This window comes from Patiria miniata, unplaced genomic scaffold (assembly GCF_015706575.1).
Source record: "Patiria miniata isolate m_02_andy unplaced genomic scaffold, ASM1570657v1 HiC_scaffold_3, whole genome shotgun sequence".
Lineage (NCBI taxonomy): Eukaryota > Metazoa > Echinodermata > Asteroidea > Valvatida > Asterinidae > Patiria > Patiria miniata.
Window position 1 is genome coordinate 4797719 of NW_024037069.1, and position 23681 is coordinate 4821399.

Sequence of the window (23681 nt, forward strand, 5' to 3'; positions counted from 1 at the left end):
ACGCATGTTCACTGGTTGACAACTGTGAGTTTTTATGCTCTCGATTAACTGGGTACCAGCAAAACGCACGCGTTACAATCAAGTAACCAACGGCAACCGATAATGTCACAAAAACTGTATCAGGAACTGATGATGTACATGTACATGTAACAAAAACTTACCAATAATGTAGTAAAATGTACTACACTATCAGTCAATTGTTGTTACATTATTGTTCCTAATAATGTAACAACAATTGACTGATAGTGATAACATTTACTACACTGTAACAGGGAGTGGATACCATAAAATGATACAACATCCAAAACGATATTGTATGGGTACTTTTTCCAATGTGTACATGTACATGTGTACATGTAAAATACGCCAACTTTTTTTTACTACTTGGAAGTCTGATATGGTATGTCATGTGTAAATATTTAATTAAATATTTATTTGGAATGACAGTATACAGCAACTGGATAATCTCAATTATCTCAATGGAAATGCGCCTGACCAGTTACATGTACATGTACACGTATCTCAAATCATTCCAGAGTGACAAACACGTGTGTCCAAGTCTTGTCAAGGTAATGCAATTAAAATAATTGGACCACGGAAAGTTATTACTAAGCTAGATAACATTTTTGTTCTGCTCTGAATAAACAAATCAATTATTCATATTTTTTTTGTAATGCGCTTAGAGTCATATTTGCTAGGATGCAACCTCAATCCTGCTAAATCCTCCCACTGCCTCCATATAAAAATTGCATACAGCCTCAATCCTCCAAAATCCTCCGTTATTTCTTGATTGTGGTCCTTGGAGGAGTGACCACTGCCTCAATCCTGCAAAATCCTCCAGCAATCACTGTCAATGTTGAGGCAGAGCCAGTGACATCCTGGAGCAGCATGGATTTCAAATATAATCTAGGCCTAAATTTCTGAAATGTCCAGCCTAGTGAGACCTTGACACAGTGCATCCTGCAAAATCAGCCACACATTTTTGCCATAGGCCATCTAGCATCAATCCTGCAAAGCTCCATTTTGCAAAGAGGATTTTGGAGGATTTTGGAATGCTGGGGTAAAAATGCTGTGCAGTGGTTCCTCGCACAGGTCCATAACATCATATTACTAAAGTGTACTTACATGTACACAGGGTTTGAAATTAGCAGTAGCCCGCTAGCCAAATGCTAGTTAAAACAGCGGCGGGCTAGCCAACCTATTCCTTAAGTAGCCCGGCTGGCGAGTCAAAATATTATTGGGATACAGCAAAGATGAAGGGACAGGAAGAAATAAATCATTACATTCGGAAAGAAAACCTTATCAGGTTGTGTCTAGTTTTTTCAACTGTTTTAAAAGGTTAATTTATTAGATCTGTTTATTTAAAACACTGACAAAATTGCCTCAGAATTGAGCCTGAAAATCATGAAAATATGCCATTTTGTATTTGAGCTAAACAAAAATGTGGGCTAGTGAAAATGCCCCCGGGTTAGTTAAGAGTCTGTTTCAGTAGCCCGGCTGGCCAGTGAACAAAAAAAAATTAAGGTCGAACCCTGATTACATGTAAATTGAATCTTTGAAACCATTCACAAAATTATCTTACCAGAGTGCTTAGCAACTGTGCTCTAAGCTGTCCAAGAAGCCTACTGGAAGCAACAGGGTTAAACATCGTGCTCCCATTGGAATGTTTGGGGTTAACCTACATGTAATTTAGGGCCAAGAACTAAACATAGAACATAAAATGAAATCATTCATACATTGTACTTTGAGGGTTCTTTATTCTTAAATCCAGTGCGAGATGGCTTTTCGTCCAAATGCTACGTCTTTGACACCGACCCAGTACAAGAAATTTAATATGATTGTGGATAAAACTTGCATGTCTTTTCCAATTCACAATTTAAAAAACATGTCTAGAAAAGTACATGTCAAGCAAGTAAACAGTTTCTGAGCTTGAACTTTGGATGCACCTACATGTACATTGACACTGTATACGTGTACATCTACACGTACATAAATATGTACATGTTCAAATGTACATGGTCCGATCTCAGCTAACAATACAGTATGCATTTATACGATATGCTCATGAATACATGATACAATGTGTGCGTCACAACAATAGAAAGCTGAACAATCAATTATCGTTTTATCAAGGGAAGTGGTGCATTTTAGAAGTGCGATACAAAATGTGCATTGTGTGCTGGCATTTTAGTCACCATTACAAACATGTACACGTACGTGTACATAATCTATTGTATACATTTTTGTTCTGGTCAATACATACCAGTACATGTGTACTTGTACATTATCAGTCACTGGCTACAAAACTTGTGCCCACTACTCATATCTCCAAATACAGTCATGACAGTACTTCGAATTAATTAAATCGGCAATTCATTACTGAACGACTCAATTATACAACTCATTGTTTATTAATAGACCTTCCGTATCCGTTAATTAATTGGGGTTCCAATGCGTACGAAGAAAATTACAAATAACCTTGCGCTGTTATTCACTAATTGGTTGAGATGAAAGCCAGGCACAGCGGCCAAGTGACAAATGACGCACGATCAGTCGCAGAGATATTTACCTCAACGGGTCGTTCACAAATAAATATGTGTAAAACCATGACTCATTAGCCAATAGGCCCGAGATAATTGATTGTATCAGACCCATTTTTCCCAGAAATGACGTAAAGAATGGAACGTATTTCATATTTTTTTTTATAATTTCAAAGACTTAACTCCAAAAATAGATAAGAATAATACAGAGTGTAAAAAAAAATGTGATCTGTTCAAGACGAAGAAATTTAAAACATTGAGGGACAAGCGTAGCATGTTGAAGTCCAGTAACCAGTGTTCTTGTCTTTTCTTCAAAAATATTGCCAGGCAAACTATTTCTGGATATTGTGGGCAAAATCATCACACCTTTGACAGTTATTCCGTTTGTTTGTTTGTTTGTTTGTTTGTTTTTATCCAAAATATATGTAAACAAGCTGGGTTTTGCTGTTCAGAACATTATCAGATTATTTTTGGTTATGGAGCACTTTCACCCAGTTTAAGCCTTTTCGCAATTTCAACACGTGTGTATTAATTTATATTTACGATTTAGTTTTGAGAGATCAACAGTTAGCCACATGCGTGCAAAATCATAGCGGGATACCAACAAAATCAAAGAAAATTTATTATTTTGAAGTATTAAAATGCAAAAAAAGGAATGGATTTATTTTTTTTTTTAATTCTTTTCTTATTTTTTTTAATTTTTTTTTAACAGCACCATGGCTTAAGACGTTTTGTCTGCTCCAACTTTGTCAAAAGTTTCCATCTTCTGTTCGACTTGGTGAAAAATTGCAGAATGCGGATTTGGTTTCCACATCCCCCAGACATTCATCTGCTTTGTTTTATCTCTCATAAAAATATTGTAAACTCTTGTTGTGCGACACGAAGTTGAAATTGCGCAAAGGCTAACTGTAGTGCACATTGCAGTCACATTCCTTCTTGTACCATGTAGTACATGATGTCTAGTTTCCATGTGATGCTCAGGAAAAAAGTTGTTCATAAGAATGCGATAAATGGAAACCTAAGATTTTGCAAGGTTATAAATAGCCTAAGGCCGAATAAAAAAAACATGTTTCTCATCCGGGTTTTTGAAAAAAAGGAGGAAGAGGGGCTTTTTATTTTTTATTTTTTATTTTTTCAAGATGGCCGTCATCTTAAAATTTCCTGCAACCGTTGGTGTTTCCACTGTTCAAAGACACTTATAAAACGAAAGACAAGTTTGACAAGAGAACTGAACATATGTATTTACAGTGACATTTAGAGTTATATTGGTCAACAATACAACTCATATTTCGCAGATACATGTATTTATTTTCCGATGAATTTGTGGACTTTTTCGGTGTTTTTTACTGCATTTTTCAAAAATAAAAAATAATAAAAAAATCCAGGCGGCCTCCAAAAAGGAAGCGGGCGGGGACGAGAAACATATTTTATTTTTTTTACTTCGCCTAACCAACCATATTCTCTGTTTTGACACTGTTCAGTCCAATGTTACTTTATGCAAACAAATTGAAAAATTGAGGGCTCAATCGAAAACCATTATGAACGTGTACTGCATACCGGTATATCGAATCCAGAAAGATGCCTTGTAAATTTGTCCAAAAATTAGACTGAAGTAGTACTAGACTGGAGGTAAAATTACCTAATCGACCCGGAGTGCACAAGGGGGGGGGGGGGGGGGGCCTGCAAAGTTGGCAATTTCAGCTCACTTGGGCTACCAGTGATGTGTGGCTCTAGGATATAGTGCAGCAATATACAAGCCACTCTAGTGGGGCTATCAACGACACTCATGTCGGTTTTAAATGTCACTAACACGATTAACCATAAACCATGGAGGATTATTCCTCCATGCATAAACTAACGTTAGTCCAATCATAGAGCAAGTACAAATGGTCCAATAACCTAAGGTTGGATGTTCGCTCCAGGAACAGGGCCCGCATAAACTACGCAATCGCCTTGTCAATGCATGGGTAGAGTCATTAAGGGCGATGTTCATTTGATGAAACATTTTATAGGAAATCGATGGAAATTTTTGTTTGGCTCATTCAGAGTTTATTTAGTTATTTATTTATGTTTTATTAGTGTTTTATTTTAAAAAGTCAAATATCAAAACTTTTGAAATAGTGATTGCCATAGATCTACGTTTTATTCATTTGATGAAACATTTGATAGGAAATTGATAGGAAATTTTTGTTTGGCTCATTCATAGTTTGATGTACTTATTTGTTTATGTCTTATTAGTGTTTTATTTAAAGTCAAATATCAAAATTTTTGAATTAATGATTGCCATCTACGTTTTATTCATTGAAATAAGGCATGAATAAAGACAACTTAGTCAAAGATTTGGTGAAAATGTAGCCCGAGTAACTTGGGCCCTACCTATCGCCTTTTTTTTTTAACATTTGGACATGGTCTGGCGGTAGTAGGGCCAAACTTAAATGTCAGACATGACTTTTCAAATAATTAAAAACCCAACCACTTGCCAACAAAAACATCAGATTTCGCCCTCAAAATGGGCCAAGATCGAGGTACATGTACTACGCATGCTAAGGTTTACAATACGATCTGGATGAAAAGTGAAATTTACTGTTTATCAGCGAGGGCTCTGTCACATATACCGCGCCGATGCCATTTGCACCGCGAGCGCAGTATTTAGACGCGAATTTTAAGCGTTTCGGTCATAATCTGCACTCCAATTATGCAAAGGAAAATGGTCACACTTTTACTCTATATCAACGAAGAGTTTTAAGCATTTCAGTCATAATGCAGTCAAAGAGTGCAGTAAACTAGTTAAGAACTCGGTGCAAGTAAAAACGATGCCATAGGCCTAGCCCGACTGCGTCTGGCCGTACAGTACTATCGCAAGCCGTACAGTACTATCGCAAGCTCTGTACTACAGAGCTTGCGATAGTACTGTACGGCCAGACGCAGTCGGGCTACCATAGGCCCCGGCCTAACTTAACTAGCATGAGCCATGACTAGCGGAGGAGGGCGAGTGGTTTCAAGCTGGTCCGGAAAATCTCCAGTGAGCAGTGACTGAGCTGAAGGAGCTGAATTAACCACGGTGGCTGGTATTTTATTTTAGAAATGCAAATGGAATGGCTACACGTACGTACATGGTAAAAATGTAGTTTACACATCAAACATATGACAAAACATGATGCATCACGAAGCATGTAGCCCGACCATGCACGGTAAAAAATAACCTCACCTGCCAATATGTAATCCTTGGAAAGCCCCTCGACTTTCACCTCGTAAAGTGCCTCAAAACTCCTCCAACAGCTCGGTAAACCCCCCTCCCGCGTGCATGGAACACTGGCATTCAGATGGGACGACCAGGGATGCAAAAATCAGGAATCTTGGACGAAAATTTTGCAAGCAGATCCTCGCTTGGCTACGCGAAGTGCCGTGCAAAAGAGCGCGGTACGGTACGGCGGTACGGTGGAAGCTTACGCACAAATCCACAATGCATTGAAGTTTGTACACAAACCTATGGCGTCCGTACACGTTCTGTGCGATCCGCCCATGCCTGTCACGTGACACCTTCTCCTATCAACCGAGGGTTGATAGAAGGGCGCTCGTGATTGGTTCAATGTCCAGCGAGACATCGCCTGGCAACATTGACGTCATAGCGGTGAGGCCCTGTGATGGTGATATGATGTGGACATATGTGGACAGACTTTAATTGATGGATTTATTTATAGAATCGCAATCGCAATAGATGAAAATAAACAAAGAAGTCACAGGGCATTGTGACTGGTTTAACACTGGAGTACGGGTGGACGAGGTCAGCTTTGATATTCCAAAAACTATGCACTTAACATGTGCGCAATGGTTTGTGGTGCCGCACACTCAGGCCAGGGCAGATTTGGGAAGGGGATTCCTTTCCAGTTTTCTGCGATGGGGGTTAACAAACTAAGTCTTAGAAGTTCTTAATTGGACAACATATGGCTAAAAGTTACTATTGCATTTTATAACGATAACAATCCAGCTTTGCACTGAAAAAAAAGAAGAAGTAATGTCTTCTTTTCATATGCGTACCAGCGCTTACCCCCCCCCCCCAATATTTTGTATAAAGAGTGCCTTTTTTTTAACAAGTGCCCTTGTTAAAAGGCCAAGTGTCCCGGGGACAAAAACGTGTCTGCATTTCAGCACGGATGTGCAAGTGCCCTTTAAAAAAAATATTACTCCCCAATAAAAATGACCGTGCTACGCCACTGCGTTCAGCCGCTGACTATAATTTCAGTTGCAGTGTTCAATTTCATCAACATTTATTTCTAGTATTATGATACTAGTTAAATAGGGCCAACATGCGATGCGATGCGATGCGATGCGATGCGATGCGATGCGATGCGATGCGATGCGATGCGATGCGATGCGATGCGATGCGATGCGATGCGATGCGATGCGATGCGATGCGATGCGATGCGATGCGATGCGAGGGTGCAGCCTAGCCTACACCAACTCGGGACTTGATCGCGGCCCTCCACTCAAAGGGATCCCTATCTCCAGCATTAGGGTCCTCAGCTCCCCTGTGTCACCAACATCCCGTCGCAGCGTGTCGATGTACGTGGCTCGTCTCCGCCCCCTCCTGGCAGTTCCATGAGTCGGCTCCCACATGATGGTGTTGTGGGCTGCTAGCTCCAGGTGGCGGATGCAATGGCCCGCCAGAGCCATCCTCCTCTCCCTGATCTTGTCTGAGATGTGTGGGAGGTAAGGTCGATGTTCCTGATGTTCCTGATGGAGGGCCAAAAATAAATGGAATCCTAAAATGTATTCTCTAATTGCCTTAGAATGCAGGAGAAAGTCGTAGATTTTAAAATTATCCGGGTGGCATAACCCGGACCCCCCCCCGGGCAATGCATAGGAGACCACATGCATTGATCTTGGACCTTTTTTTTGGTGAACAATGCGCTGACGTCGACCGTATCGAAAGGTTCAATACCGCAAACTTTCCGACATAAAACGCGCCCTCTGTTGACCTTCTGATGACACGTACACAAACCTTCGGCAAATATTTTCGTGCGTCATACAAATAATTTGTATTTCGTTTGATGAATAATATCCTGGACTATATTTAAAAGTTTGTTGCGCGTTATTGCTTTTTAAATCGATGACTTATCGGCGATTTGTTCGTGTGTTTTCATAACAGCTGCCTATTGTTTCGGTGGAGATTATCTTCATTGACGTACATAGCGGTTATGCGGTCGGGTCAGTGAAGTTCGGGTTGAAACCATTAATACATTAAAACTATAATGCGCTTGACATACCTCCACAAGACGATACGGCACTTCTTTGGGTATTTTGGTCCATCGTTGAATATTAAGCCCACACGATAATTTCGATCACAAACAACAAATTCCACGCCGGGAACGGAAAAGAAACTAACAGGGTAATAACCCTTTTCGATGAAAAACATCCGTTTTGCGTGATCTATTTTAGTTGGTTGCCGCGGCGTACTTCACTTTGCGGTGGCCGGTTAGTCGGGTAGTTTCGTAGATGTAGTTGTTTGGTCAGCTTTGCTTTGCTATATTGAGCTTCTAGCTTAGTTTTCAAAGCGACTAGTTTTGTTCGTGTCTATATTGCGGCGTAAAATGTAACCTTGTCACCGTAGTGTGTTATCATCAATAAAATGTTTTGCGAAGACAAGATGGAAAAGCCACAATGCATAACTGTATATTATTGTTTGCCCCCCCCTCCCAAAAAATAATCATCAGGCCCTCTCGATTAAATAAAGTCAACATTTCGGTTTTCAGAAAACGACAGATGGTTGTCCACTTTTCGGCTTCAAAGACGAGTCAATTTAAAAACAACAACAACAACAACAACAAGAAGAAGTATCCCATATTGAGATTTTCCCAAACGTTCAGTTTTAGTACATAGATGTTTCGAAATTGTCTATTCCTCTAACAAAAACAAACAAAAACAAACAAAACCAAAACACGGTTTGCGCAAAGAATGATTTGAAAATATTACAAATGTGACGAGCAAAATATTTTTCTCAATGGAGGTGGGGGGGGGGGTATATTTTCTGAATGGTGGGGTGGTTATTAAGGAAAATGTGCTTTGGGCGTCTGCAAACCTCTGAAAAGAAAGTTTTTGTTTGGTCACAAACAAATTTTCGCTTTGCAAGCAGACTGGCTCCCGGCCCGTACACTATCGATACTGATTGTTGGGTGACTGGACGGCAACCAGCCTACCCCGAGACTCGAAATTGTAAAGTAACAATTCATGAACTAAACATGAGCCGATTTCTTTCGGTCGTCCTCTCCTTCCAAAGTGACTAACTTTTGTATTGCTTTATAGCAATTTAAAAAAAATCATCTATTTTTCGGGATGAAACTCGAAAATAGTACGGGAAATACATCTTTAAGTTGCCAGATGATACTACATGTTTTATTTACGAATCGCAGAAAGGGAACATTCATTATTATCAGCTGCAAAAACAGTAGTTTAGAAAATAACACCGGTATAGTCTACATTGTAGATGCCACCGGTGTTATCAATATTTTTTCAAGACCTATGACTTTGGAAACAGACCAGTGCATGTTTCTTAGAAACAGGATATACATTCGTATGAGATACCGATGATTGTTCAACTGACAAGAGGCAACCAGAAACTCAATAGAAAACTATGTTTTCATTATTTCATCATGTCGACTGCACTTTGTTATCAAGTTTGCAAGATAGTGCAAGAACCCAGCATAGTACTGTTCGTATTAGCCTACATCTAGCACTGTATCTTCACTGTGTTGCTTTGAAAGTAATCAATTTTCATTAAGGCCAAAAAAAAAAGTCTCCGGTTTCTGGTATGCGCGCGCGTCGCCGCAGCCATGCGCGTCGGCAAAATGAAAAAGTTTTTTTTCCAATACAAGATGATGTCTCAAAACCGCCAAACTCACTGGTTTGACTGGAATCCTGCTGCTGCACAATTTTAACGTGTTTTTAGATGGGGTTATGATCGAGAATAAGCTTTATGTGGCCTCTCTGGACTCCCATATATTTGCACTAAGTTTAGTCGGGCACCATTTGCAGTCATCAGCCGACATTTGAAGCCAAAAAAAAAAAAAAAAAACAGGTAAAAAAAAAAAAAGCCGCGTCGCCGCACCACTTTTGGGGCAAGCTCCATACCAGAAACCGGAGACTTTTTTTTGGGGCCTAACCAACCTTTATAGCTCAACTTCATCGTTTCAGCTGTCCCTTTTTAAAGTCTTTTCACTGTTTAATATACAAACTAATACATGTATTCAACTTGTACGTTTTATTTCACACCCCCTTTTTTTTGGGGGGGGGGGGGCGTTAACCGTATGAAAGCCTCTGAGAAAGTCTTTTAGAAATTGAGTTAGGGCTAATTGTTTTTGTTTCCCATAAACATGTGACCCACTAACAAAGGGATATTATGATGGGTGCTGTGGTCCAATGGTTATGGTGTTCGACTCGTGTGCCGTGGTACATGGGTTGAATCCGTGACCGTGGGAACACGGTGCTTGTGCTCTTGAGCAAGGCACTTTACCATTATTGCTTCGTCCTTCGGATGGGACGTAAAGCCGTAGGTCCCATGTATTGTGAAATGAAAGAACCAACCCTTATAGAGAAGGGGTTTGCCCCGGGTGTTTCTGGCAGTGACTGCAATATGCGCCGCAGCACCTTGTAAACCCTTAGGCCTATGGCGCTACATATTGGGTCTCACATTTCTCATAAACTTAATTTACCTTTTTTATTAATAAAAAAATAATTTCCAGCGCCTTTCAAGAGTGCCTAATTGTTGGTAGATACGTGCGCTAAGACTCCGGTATAAGCCTCCGTTATGAACATGATGACAGTACATGTATATAATTGTAAAACCCCTCTTGGGACAGTTTTGGGTAAAACATCGTAAACACAACCAGGAATAAGGCAATTAGCTAATTTAAGGTATGCATGGATCTTCAAGAAAACAGGAGCAAAATAGGATTTCCATAGTGTGCCGCAGCGCGAGTTGCATTTCGAACACCTATGAAATGGATGCATGTATATCTTCCAACATAATTGGCGGGCGGGCACAAGACGGTGTCCTGGCCCACATACTCAATGTTCTGGGAATCACTGTTGGGAACTTTTGGGGACTCACATGAACGGTAATCTCACTTAATCATGATAATTAGGCTGTGGTGTTTTGGGGGTGGATGGGAGGTATATGAATTTAAAGAACAAGCTTTTCGGCATTTCACTTCCCACCCCAGCCTTCAGGATGTGCAGGCCTGCATTTGGCACGAGGCGGACAATTTACGTGATCAGCCTGCAGTGATAAGATGGGCCATGAAAGATTATGCGCCACCTCTGAAGATGTGTACCAGGGCACTGAGTGGACAAAGTGTTGAATCCTGAAGGATTATCAATTGACAGTAATCAGTTTGGAATTTACTGTCCTTAGTGTGTGATAAAACCATAACAAGGGTCATTAAGTTCATACTTTGTTCATGATTACCCCTTTGTTTGTGGCCTTTTCGGGGATGAGTTTCGAAAAATGTAGAGTACGGGAGAGTAACTTTAGGGACTGCCGGTAAATTAAATTGACTGACTAAAGACAGCTTATGCAAACCTTTGCAGCTGTTTAAAAAAGCCAAAGGTGAACAACCTTTCTAAGAAGTTAAAGCATTATAATCGAATTCAAACAAATTATACAATGACATGAAAAATCGCCAAGTATCCTGTTTGGTGCAAAGACGTATGAATGCAGTGCTTTAAGCTTGACGTCAATCGGTGCGTGGTTCCCTGAAGCCTCTGACCGAAGGACTGCGTAAATAGCTGCGGGGTCTAAAATCCTCTATTTTGAGCACTGACTAAATATTGTGCTTGTTTTGTGAGCTTATGACGCATTGTTTTGAATATTGTCGAAAGAGGGACATGCATAATACATTTACTGCATACAAAATGTGATTTAATAATCTAATGCTTTTTTGGATGTGCTAAGAAAAAAGACAGAAAAAAAACCCGCGTCGCCTGCAGGTGTAAAAAGTTACCAAATAGTGCTCCCGGTGAAAGCTTTTGCTCGATCCTAATGATGTTTTCATCGGATGACGTCAGCTCGCCCCCATCAAGTATAAGGTGGGGGCGGGCTTATACTTGGTACTTAAGTGGTTATCCTCTTGAGAACTCCTCAAGGAAGTCCGACGAAGAGGCTTGCAGAGAGGCAAATGAAACTAAATCAGGGATTTAATTGATTGTGGTTTGGGGCATTTATGGTATCTTGAGGTAGCTTGTTCCACTTTCTCGCAGTTCTTGGCAGAAAAGATTGCATGTAAACATTGATCCTTGCAGTGTATTTACAAAAATGTTAGTTGATTTGATTCGGCCTCCTCTCTTCAAACGATGTCCAACCCAAGTACTAAGCCAACATTGTGTTTCACGCTGCTTTTTCTTGAAAAAATCCTTGCAGAGGAAACGTGCCGCTCGTCTCTGGACTCTTAAGCCAAAGATATGTTTTTGGTGGTACATGAATAAGGCTTTCCAGCAGTGCTCCCATATTCAAGATGTGGTCTAAATTGACCACTATCACACGATCTAGTCTACACTGTATTCTAACACGCATCGGTGACCTGGCACGAAAACACAAAGCTTTTACTCCCCAAAATGTGAATTTAAATGTCAGAAATATCAAATCAATACAAATTCTACAAATCAGTTTAAAAATAACACTAGAAAAGTTACAGTTGAAACAAAATTAAAAAAGGAAAATTAGATGAAAACTACATGTATTTCATTTGTGACGTCTTGAAAGCTAGCTACCCGTAAGCACGCAATAGAATGCACGCTAAGCGGACACTACCGGACGATTTTTGGCATGACAAGGGCACTTATCATTGGCAATTATGTTTGCTGCCTACAACGAAAAGGCAAAGCATTGTGGTCATCTGATCGTCATGAATATGCATGTTAATTGTGTGCACATTACACGCGTCATGCGAACGGTGACGTTTCTAATCATTGGTCACCTATTATGCAAATACATAGCTATCCAATAAGATCCTTGCAAAATAAACTATCACCGGAGCAGTTACATGATTGTAGGCGGTACAAACAAAAGTTGGCTCCAAGACAAAAGTAGAAAAACACACAACTTTTGTCGGATGTCTGGTTATATATTTTAATACACAAACTGCATATATTCTTGCACATTTGAAAAGTTATTATCGCCCTCACATTCAAATATTATTGTTAGTTAATCATGTCTGCTTACGAAAGCAGAGTCTAGTGTGACGATACTATCAGCATTATCAGACTAGGTCAAGAGTTTCTTTAAAATGAAAATAGCCCCAGGCAGGCACCAAACCATGAACTTTGTGCAAATGCACAAATTGAAAATCCCACAGACTTGATTTGTACATTTCAAACAAAGTGAAGATGAATAAAGGGGTTTGACACATACCCATTCCATATATGCCATTATATAACACCCAAGTAAATCCTTGTCATTTGATTGGAGGATTGTAGGTCACACGGCATTCATTAATCAAACCATTGCACGGCCTACGTCATAACCGTGCATTTTCGTCCCATCCCTTTTGATCTATTGCACGCCGCCGCACACTAAGACGTGCAGTGGCCCGGCCCTATACGATTTTTGCGCTATTTGGACCATATCATGCGTTATAGCAGTACAAAATTTGTGTTTGAAGTTGATGCAGTTGCCTTGATGATTTTTTTTGCATTACTTTAAGAACTAACAATGTTAATTTTCATTCTTTTCAATGATTTTACTTTGAAACCTTTGTTAGCCTTGAACAAGCTGAAAAAGTGGATATGATTGTGAGTTTTGTTTGTTCTTAAAGTTTTATCCTCCAATGAAATGACAAAGATCTACTTGGATGTTATATAAAACAAAATAATGAATGTTTTGCATTCGTGCAATGGTGAGAATATTTTCATTCGTTGAAAGATGGAATAATGAAAGGTTTGCGGAAACACCATGCGCGAATAATTTCTCAACTAAGAGAATGGTTCTGAAAAGAACCAGAGGTATAAACTCGATGTTCCGGTCAGTATGCTCTGACCGTCTACAATCTTTCAAATCATCAAAATATTCTCACCATTGCACTCATCAACATTCATTATTTGTATACCATTCCAAAAAAGGAAATAAAGATGTCCAAGTATAATCACTTATTTCTTGGTATATCTAGAGGACCCTTGCCAAAAAAATATATAATCTATCTGAAACTGAAAGAGGAAAATACACCATAGTAAAACCCGGTTCATACCGGAAAGCGAACGGAACACAAATTTGTGACGTCGGTGCAAGTTAACACTGTGGGATTTCACAAAAGTTGAACACATTTCCACTCTGGCAAATTTCGCAGTGAATGTTTTAAGATGTCAAAATGGCTTCACATTCGCCTTTCTGTATGGACCCCATAAACCAACACCAGTGTTAACCTTAAAATAGTATCCACTGATGTTAAGCCGGCCTCAGGTCGACCTTGCGACCACACAGATCAGTCAGTGACTGACTTTTCAGGATCAAGCTGTGTCTGAGCTGCGACGGTCGGGAACAACTCGGTCGCCGATTTTGTGCGACCTGAGTGTAACTGCGACGATATAAAAATGATCAGCATCAGTTTGGCGCTCAAAAAATCAACAGTCGCAAAAGTAGAAAAATTTCAACTTCTGCGGCATGTTCCGCGACCATCACACGATTTCTCAGTTTTGTGACCTGAGCATTATTTTTCTGCCTGATGCCGACGCTTCCGTCGCAGCGCAAGCAGATTGTGGGTCAACCTGAGGCCGGCTTCAAGTGCTTTAAAACTTAACTTGGATTCGTCCCAATCGATTCAACAAGCCCACTACAATCTTTTATCCATATCTGCACTCTTAAAGGGAATATAAAACATTTGCTTTTGCTGTAATTTTCAAAGTTGGATGGATTTGGGGGGTTAGTATTTCATAGCAAATATTGTTACACTGACTTGTTTGAAATTGAGAATTCGTAGATGCTGGAAAAACCAAGAAAAAAAGATCATGTTCTTATTAGTCTGGTTCCTTGACCCCACTTAAATTGAAATGGAGCAATTTATAGACGTCGGGGAATTGTAAGGTCAAGGAACTAGTCCAGAAGGCTTGTACCCGTTCATAGATGTGTCATCGATTGCAACAAAATTCAGACTAACTAAATGTGGTAAATTGGGGGCAGTATTTGAAAAAAAGCTCCAGTTTTTTCCAACACTGGTCGGCCGACCAGCATTGGAAATTGATACAAAAATACCACTTTTCTTGAAAATGTAGGCACACCAGGTGCCCTGATTTTTCAGGATGCTTAAGACTGTCTTCACTAACAGTCCATAAAGGTATTTCATAATAATTTTGTAGTTTTGTTTTTTGATGTTGCAAATGTTGTATATTCCCTTTAACATGCCTATATACTTTGTCAACTTGGTTATGGTTTAACTGAAACGTCTGCTATTTTTTTCCAAGTAACATTGTTAGTGCACAACTTCACAACTCTCAGCGCTAAGTGAAAAATCTTTGCACGGATGAGATCCACAAAAATTAAGAAAATTATGGAATTGCTTTTGCCCGATGCACTTAGTAAAATGCAGGGGTGACAATTCGCCTGTGGAAAATGTCACTGTGGCAATATAAATTCATTCTAAACTCACAAAGGTATGACTAAATTGTTTTGCTAAAAGTCACTGTTTTGAGGAAAATGCCAGAGGTTTGCTTAAACTCGGCATTTTGAGATCACGTACATTTCAAAACCTTGAATATTCATACAACAGACACACGCTGACTGCTGTCATTTTCAGACCACAATTTCATGGTTTGAAATGCGCCACCAAAATTGGCCAGAATTCAACACTTTTTAAATAATAAAATTTAACTCCGTGATTTCCGTTTACTTTTTGACAAAGGCGTAGACAGTGCTGCCATGAAGAGAGAACACGTCCCGTAGCGATTCAGACGTTAATTCTGTAAAAGAGATGGAAAAAAAAAACACACAAAAAATGTATATATAGATAAAAGATGACAGTGTAAAACAGAGTGTGGCAACAATTTCCTGTAAACATGGTCTCATCCACGTTATGAAAACTTCAGTAAGCACAGCAAAGAGTGCCCACTTCAGATTTGGAATTTGCTTAAGTAGCGTCAGAACAATTGAAATCTCCATGCAAGTGCAAGCATTATCGGGTCTATGCCGTGAAATACACTTTAGATTTGTGAAAGTTTTTTGGCAACAATTAGCACAATCGCTGACCGTGCAGCAACACAGAAACTGGTTTTTAGGCTCAAATTCGTGGGGCTGCCAAGGGCATTGTATCGGATTCTGAACAACTTCCCTGCAATCTTCCCGCAATGAAGTTATCAGTATTGGTGAGTCAAGCAATTGCTAATGAAAATTTCCCCAGAACATGTCCAGCGGGACAAATGCAGAGCTTCTTCCGGACAAAGTGAACGATTCGTCCCGCGACATGTTCGGAACTCATCCCGGATATGAAATGAGACAAGGCCCTAAGCAGAAATTGCTTAACAAATTAATGTGCTTAGCAAAAACCAGTCAGGAGCAGCTATCGACTGCATGACATTTTGGCTGGTTACCAGCTGGGGCCAATTTCACGGCACTGCTGAGCACAACATTTGCTTAGCACAAAAAAAAAAGTCTGGCTTAAAAAAAACAGGTTACCAGCCAAAACTGCACGTGATGTATATTGCTTGTGATTGGTATTCAGCTGTTGTTTGCTTAGCATGAAAATCACATGGAGTTTTGGCTGGTAACCTGCTTTTATAAGCCAGACTTTTTTGTGCTAAGCAAATTTTCGTGCTAAGCAGCGCCGTGAAATTGGGCCCAGTACTTGCTGAACAAATACTTTTGTGCTTAGTACATTTCTGTGATGAGTTGCCCCATGAAACTGGAACAAGGTCCATCAACAAAATGGCTTACTTACCGTTGGACTTAGTCTCAGACTTGTATAGTCCTACTTTCACGCCATGGAGCCCAAAGACCACGCCCACTTGCTTGGTCAGCTCGGGCACGGAGATAGGGAAATCCCCCCGGGGGTTCTCCAGCAGTATGGTGCCGCACCTGGACGTGGCTCCGCACTGCGGCTGGGCATTGCAGAGTTTGATGTTGACAAATCGACAGAACGGCGCCGGACCGTTGGATGTGGTGGATTTCGTTTGACCTTTGACCTGACCTTTGAGGAAGACCAGCTCGAGGTCAACTCCTTTGAGCTGAAAAAAAGGGGGAAACAGCAAAATAATAAAGAATACATGAAAGAGGTACAACCTCCACCAAGGAAGGGATGGAATATTTTAATTAAAAAAAAGTATTCCAAAATGTTTCACTGATAAAACACTTCATGGTGACTAGGTCAATACACGTAGGTCTTTCTTATCTCAGCACTGGACTTGGCATTTTGTATCATTCCTTTAATTTATTATCATATTATAACAATGTTACATGTGTATATTCCCTTTATGTACAGAACAAAAATATGCGGTTACCAACAACATACTAGATTTGGTGAGATCCGACCTTTGAGATCAATGTGATCCGAGTGCATGTCCACGCAACATTTTCCTACTCTTTTGAGTTTCGAGAGTAACCCGCGCGAATGCAGCCATGAAGCGAGCAAGTGGCAGCAGGGATTAATGGCATTATAGCGGGCTGGGCTGAATTCTTGTCGCTGATTTCTTGTCACTGTCTGCTTGAACCCCAAAAAACATACATGTTTACTTTACAAACATCGCGTGGACATTCCTTTGTTTCTGTGTAGTTGAGAATAACCTGTGAAAAAAACTCATTTTACTCACACTGTGAAAGCTGCTTCAACCCAAAGTTTTTTCTATGATTCCCCTTAGTGTTTATCTTCATTTTGCCACAGATAACCTAACCCCAAAATGCCTCTAAACCTGTTTTCCAGAGAGGGGGAAACATTGTCTGGACGTGGGCAAGTCCACACAACGTCGCTGCTACCTGGTTTATGTGGACCTCTTTTGTTTGGAAGTCCACACAGTGAATGTAATGCTTGTACAGCCGTAACATACATTTCACCGGCATGCAACTTGGAAGTAACAAAAAATGAGGAAACTCCAATCTTTACAAAACTTTGTACATTGTTTTTTTCAGTTTTTAATGGCATGAGCGTGAAGTGAAAATTGAGGAAATCAGCTGATCCGAGGAAAACTTGCATGCCAGATTTCACAGATCATACATGCAGCTGACCTTAGCCAGGGTTCACCCTTAATTTTCCTTTTACTAGCCAGCCGGACTGGTGAACCAGACTCTTATCTAGCCCGCATGCCTTTTCACTTGTCCTCAACGGAATTTTGTGTGTTTTTTTTCTTTTTGCACGACATGCACGAGAATGTCATAAAGCAACCGTGTACATACATGTATAACTTTATCCTCGGGCATTCTTGTCAGTGTTTTCAACAAACATATCTAATAAAAGTGAATTAAAACAGACACAAATTGATTAATAAACGTTATTAATAAATTTGATAAATTATTTTTTAATAAATCAAATCCACTTAAAAATAAAAATAAATTTCATTTGTATTATTATTTTTGTTGTTATGGTAATAAAAAGAGATGCATGCACATCATGTTCTCAGCCCGAATGGTTTTTGGTCCCAATTACATTTTAAAACTGGGCCCTCAAAAAGATAAAAAAAATTGGGTGGGGGGGGGGGGGGGGGAGAAATACCAAAAAGAAATTACCCAACACTGTATGTGGGGGACGGCACCAAGCGGTATCAGCGCGCATGGATGCCATGAAAACCGGCACGGCCAGGTGTTACTAACGCAAGTACTAACATAAAGAACTCAAATAAATACAGAAAAGCTGGAAATGCAGACCCAGAAAAATGAGATCAAGTTATGCTATGTGAATTAAGTCGCAGAAATCCAAGGTTTTTCAACGAGCGCCGTGCGTACAGTACTGTCTGAATCCTAATGCATTTATGCATTGCAAACTGCCAGAGCTAAATAGAGGGCGCTATGGCGACACGCTCATTCATAAAAATGCCAGACGGTATGCTGCAGTCTGGGTCCTGTACTTTTTTTATGCTTTTATGTACCTATACAAAACGCAGCACCAGTCTATGTTCTTTCTTATATGCTATAAGATTCAGCGGTGCGATGGCATTTATTAAGCCAAATGCACGTCAGTATCAGATTTTTTTCCCCCCTAAGACCGGCTTATTAAAAAAAGGGAAATCTGTGGATACATTGAAAAGTTTCATGAATTATCTCAATAATTTTGATTTGCAATGCAAGCTACTTAGAGAATGACTAGTCCGCCGCTGTTTTTATGCACATTTGGCTAGCGGGATATCGCTAAGATCGAACCCTGCCTTATCGTCATCAGCCTTAAAAACGACCAGGCTGTTCCAGTTGCCCAGGATCGGGCTGGATGCATGGCAGAGAATGAGTTTCAATCATTAGAAAAACCATTGGTCACAACGTCTCGCGTCAAGTATGGCTCGAGTAGCGTCAACTAGAGAGAGCGCTGAATTGCATGTTATACGTGGGGTGTTCTGGCAAAATGACACAGAACTGGGCACAGGCGGGTTTACGGGTATTAGGAAAGAGAATATAATCCTCCTTGCAAAACTGTTTGTTGCACTTCAATTGGACATTCCTTTGACAAGTTTTGACTGTTTAAAATTCACATTGACATGTCAAAAAAAGTAAAATACTGAGAAAAAGGCCCTTAACGTATCGAGTTTTGTATTCATGAAAATAAAAGATGCCAATTGTTTTTTCCTTAAAATTTTTTTTTCATGATTTGTACACTATTTCTTTAAATATGTGCAAAGAAGACATAGGGCCTACCGTACCAAATATTACAAATATCAATAAATCTGGAAATGGAAAAAAAAATAAATCAAACCCCATTTGGGTTTTGCATTTTTCTTCGCTAAGGCCTGTGCCGACTCATTTCGCCAGAACACCGCACATATCGCAGTGCTAGTTACAAAGCACTTCATCAATTTACTACTTGTTGAGGTACAAAAGTAAATAGACCGAAACAGTAAGAGTTTGCAACAAAGAAAAGAATATTTTCAAACTGGGAAAAACAAAGCAGAACAGAAATGCAGACAATGAGAAAGAATTTGAAACCACAGATTGTGAGAATCACATGATGAGCTGAAACGTGAACTTAAGCCTTATCTTACCTGGAAGGTTTCTCTGACAATTTCTTCGCCGGCGGCCACCGGGAATGGGTACATTCTCTGCTTAATGGTCGAGAAGATGTATTGATCATGTGACCTGATGATGTCAGACAGGCGGTCGGTGGCCGGACTGACTTGATAGAAAATGGTGATTTCGTCTGATGGTACGAGCTTGGCCTACGGGTCGGAAATTCAACCATGAACAGATTAAAAACAAACTAAAACAATAGGCCTTTATCATGCTGCCATCATTTCAGCCATGTTCCCTGTATCCAATAACAGTACTGTATCATCTATAATGTTTTTGTGCAAAAAGGAACCAGACTATTTTCCTTTCCAGCCTCACTTTGGTTACGTTGATTTGAAGGCCACCATTTCAGTCAGGTTCCCTGTATCCAATAACAGTACTGACAGACTGAATGACAACATTTTTGTGCAAAAAGGAACCAGACTATTTTTCCTTCCAGCCTCGCTTTGGTTACGTTGATTTGAATGGGGGAAATATCAAGATGGCCGCAACATGATAATGGTCCATAAATAAGCTTTTGATGATGGATGTGCACGTTTAACACAAAATGTCTAAAATCCTTTCCTTTATCTTGTCACTAAACTACAGACTGAACATTGCTCATTTGAAATGCGCTTTAAAATAGAATCATAACAGCATAGTTGTACAAATCAACTGTATTACCATATTACTCCATTCTAGAAATTGTGTTCAGTCCAGGAATTAGTTTTATTCATCACATTCCCTTACACAGACAGAACAGGCCAAGTTCGGGCAAGGACCATTAGTCGACTAGTGGTTGATTTGTGACGTACCTTACGCCTGCGCAGTAATAGCAACGTGCGAACGTCTCTAGTCCAACGCTGGTCAAAATGGCATCGCAAAACTTCTGGATCCTGGCTCCCTGCTAGCGTTATAAATGCGCGCGGCTATTGGTTACCAGCGAAGCAACCAACCCCAGTAGGCTAGTTCCAAATAGTCGACTAGCGTAGTCAACCACCGTCGAGTAGACACAGTTCGGGCAAGCGTTAGTCGAACTATGATTAGCCATTGGTCAACTATAGTCCTTGCGCGAACTTGGCCAGTTATTTGACATTGAAGCCCTGTAGCCATCCATGGAACGTTCCATTGTTAAAAATAAAAGTAGTGCGCAGTCAGCTGCCATTTAAGGACGGTTCATACTCGGCGCGAAAGCAAACGCAAACTTGTGACACCAGGGCAACTTTTGGCGCTGCGAATTCACAAAATTTGAACACATTTCAACTCCTGCAAATTTCGCAGCAAATGCTTCGCGACGTCAAATTCTCATCGCATTCGCATTCACCTGCCTTAAGTTCGTGATTTTTGTTTTGTGAATAGATGTGAATTCTTTTGTCCAATCAGAAATGTTTTTATGTCATTGTTTAGAGTGAAGTCTCCAATATACGACAGCGTCTTTGCTGAACTTTTCTGGGCCCTCTCAACTCACACCACAGAAATTGCAACAAAAACTAACAACATTTTTGGAAAAAGAACAGGAAAAAACCCCGAAAATTCTTAAATAACTACATTGTACCATGAGAAAGAGGATAAGTTAAGCTTCATTATAATCCTTCTACCTGTGTTACCGGTATACACCAATCTGTTTGGATTTACGGTCAAAAACACAGGAAAGCACACAATTTTTGCAATCCTCATAGCCGTTGAGTTCAGCTTCAGTCAAATGACTCATTTGCGTGAACCACGGGCAAGTTAAGCCAAGTGCATGTTCAGAACGAAGACAGATTTTTTTTACCTTTTTCCTAAGTTTCTGGATGCGATTGATGACTTCCCTGGCTATTCCTTCCTCCACCATTGACTGGTCAGGTGTGACGTCGAGGAGTACCAAAATCTGAAACAACAAAAAGTGTGCAATCCTTGAGATCTCCTTAACCATAATATACAAATATTGAATGCTTCGAGTGGTGTAGTAAAACTAGGCTCCCGAGGTGATCCATGGACATTCTATTTTCCCGAGGCGAAGCCGAGGGAAAATAGAATGCTCCATGGATCACCGAGGGAGGCTAGTTTTACTACACCACGAGATAAAGCATTCAATATTTGTTTTATAACACTTCACCCACAGATTCTGCTTGATTTTAATATTTTACATGATTTAAATCTGAACACAGTTGAAATAAACTTCAATTTCAATACAAAATTGGTGGAAAATGTATTTCTCTCTTAAAAACTAACCCTTCACGAAATGTTTGAACCCAAGTCTGCGACGCGCTCTCTTTGGAATAATACGCGCTACGCACAACGCGCACACCAGCATGCATTTGCACACAAATACCGCGCCGTGGAAATAGTACTTTGGTTGCTAATGGTATGGTACTTTGGTTGCTATGCGCATAGTACTTTTGGCCGTGCACAGAAAGATAGCAAAATTAGAAAGTAACATGTGACTCGCTCTCGGCCAATCAAGACACAGAATCTGTGGGAGAGGTGTTATAAAATCATTTGTATTGGCAGTGCATTTTATTGACAGTACAAAAATTGACTAATTTTGAATAGGATTCCCCCAGGGTTCGACCTTAACTTTTTTGTTCACTAGCCAGCTGGGCTACTGAAACAGACTCTTAACTAGCCGGAGTCTGGCATTTTCACCAGCCCGCATTTTTTTTTAGCTCAAATACAAAATGGCGTATTTTCAGGCTCAATTCTGAGACAATTTTGTCGGTGTTTTAATAAACAGATCTAATTATTTAGCCTTTAAAAACAGTTGATAAAATTAGACACAAATTGATAAGGTTTTCTTTCTGAATTAGTAATTTATTTCTTCCTGTTCGTTCATCTTTCACGTATCCAAATAATTTTTTTGGACTGGCCACCCGGGCTACTTAAGGAATAGTTTGACTAGCCCGCAGCTGTTTTGACTAGCGTTTGGCTAGCGGGCTACCGCTAATTTCGAACCCTGATTCCCCCATTCACTGCCGAAGTTGTGACGCCACTCAGAGGTCCAGTTAGTGCAATAAAGGTTACTGCAGTGGCCCAACATGAACTCGGTGTTTTGCTATGGGCTCCGTGCACAAGTACCCCTTCAATGGCCAGAAAAGGAGAGTTGGGGGAGATCTAGACTGGTTCCCGGTCCATCCAGTGCGGATTTCGAATGTATCCATAGTTATGAGGGGCAAGGATTAGTCTGGGAGACCATCGCAAGATCAATTCGAATGACGCCTGACGCTCAAGCGAAGACGCTGTGGCTTAGCTTTGGCACATGTAGTATAAGTAAGTTGTGCGTACTTTGCGCATGAAGTACGGTACGAACCCACTGTTTTTTAAAATGAAGTTCTTCTGCAGTTCAATTTGTCTCAGCAGCGTTGGTGTCTAATGTTGGGCATGTACAAAGATGAATTTTCAACAGCGCCCATTAGTGTCCAAAGACATCCAGCCCCTTCCCACACCATTTCCTAATAAATTCTCTAAAACCAGCCACAAAAAGTAAAGTGTTTTAAAAAATATGTTTCATAATACAACACCTGAATAAATCCCCGTCATCTGATTGGTGGATCGTTGATCACATGTCATTGAATTATTCGTACCAACGCACGGCGCGCGTGTGGCGCGCAGCGCACAGTGCAATGGAAGTTCTATTGCACGGTGAATAGAACTTCCATTCCACGGTGTCACTGCTGCTGGTGGTGGCGCTGTTTAAAATCGAGATAAATTGAATATGATTGTTCTCAACCTGTTGAACAGTTTGCATTAATAAAATATGATGAACTTGTCGAAGTTTTAAACAGGTTTTAACCTGAATAAATTGGCTATTAAAAGTCAACCAATCAGATGACAAGGATTTATTCAGGTGTTATATAAAACAAATAATGAATGTTTCACGTTCGTGCAATGGAAAGAATAATTTTATTCGGTGACAGATGAAATGTTCTATTCCACGAGGCTTCGGAATGGAACATTTCATCTGTCACCTCATGAAATTATCCTTATCATTGCTCTCACAAACA

At 40.2% G+C, this 23681-nt stretch overlaps 1 protein-coding gene and 1 long non-coding RNA gene across 4 annotated transcripts in view; both read right to left on the reverse strand.

Moving 5' to 3' along the window:
• The window catches only part of LOC119737206, a 33860-nt gene extending 27764 nt beyond the window's left edge, over positions 1 to 6096 (reverse strand). The window contains exon 1 of the long non-coding RNA XR_005272351.1: positions 5749 to 6096. This is a non-coding gene — a long non-coding RNA (uncharacterized LOC119737206). The remainder of the gene's footprint in view (positions 1 to 5748) is intronic.
• Positions 6097 to 14836: 8740 nt separating this feature from the next.
• LOC119737207 (isoleucine--tRNA ligase, cytoplasmic-like) overlaps positions 14837 to 23681 on the reverse strand; it is a 44199-nt gene continuing 35354 nt past the window's right edge. For 2 of the 3 annotated variants that reach the window (XM_038211391.1, XM_038211392.1), the window contains exons 23-27: positions 21473 to 21568; positions 19695 to 19868; positions 17905 to 17955; positions 16457 to 16742; positions 14837 to 15482 (exon numbers count right to left, since the gene is read on the reverse strand). In XM_038211391.1, coding sequence (XP_038067319.1) covers positions 15409 to 15482; positions 16457 to 16742; positions 17905 to 17955; positions 19695 to 19868; positions 21473 to 21568 — 681 coding nt within the window. In that variant the 3' untranslated portion in view covers positions 14837 to 15408. The remainder of the gene's footprint in view (positions 15483 to 16456; positions 16743 to 17904; positions 17956 to 19694; positions 19869 to 21472; positions 21569 to 23681) is intronic. The other variant, XM_038211393.1, reaches the window with a different exon arrangement.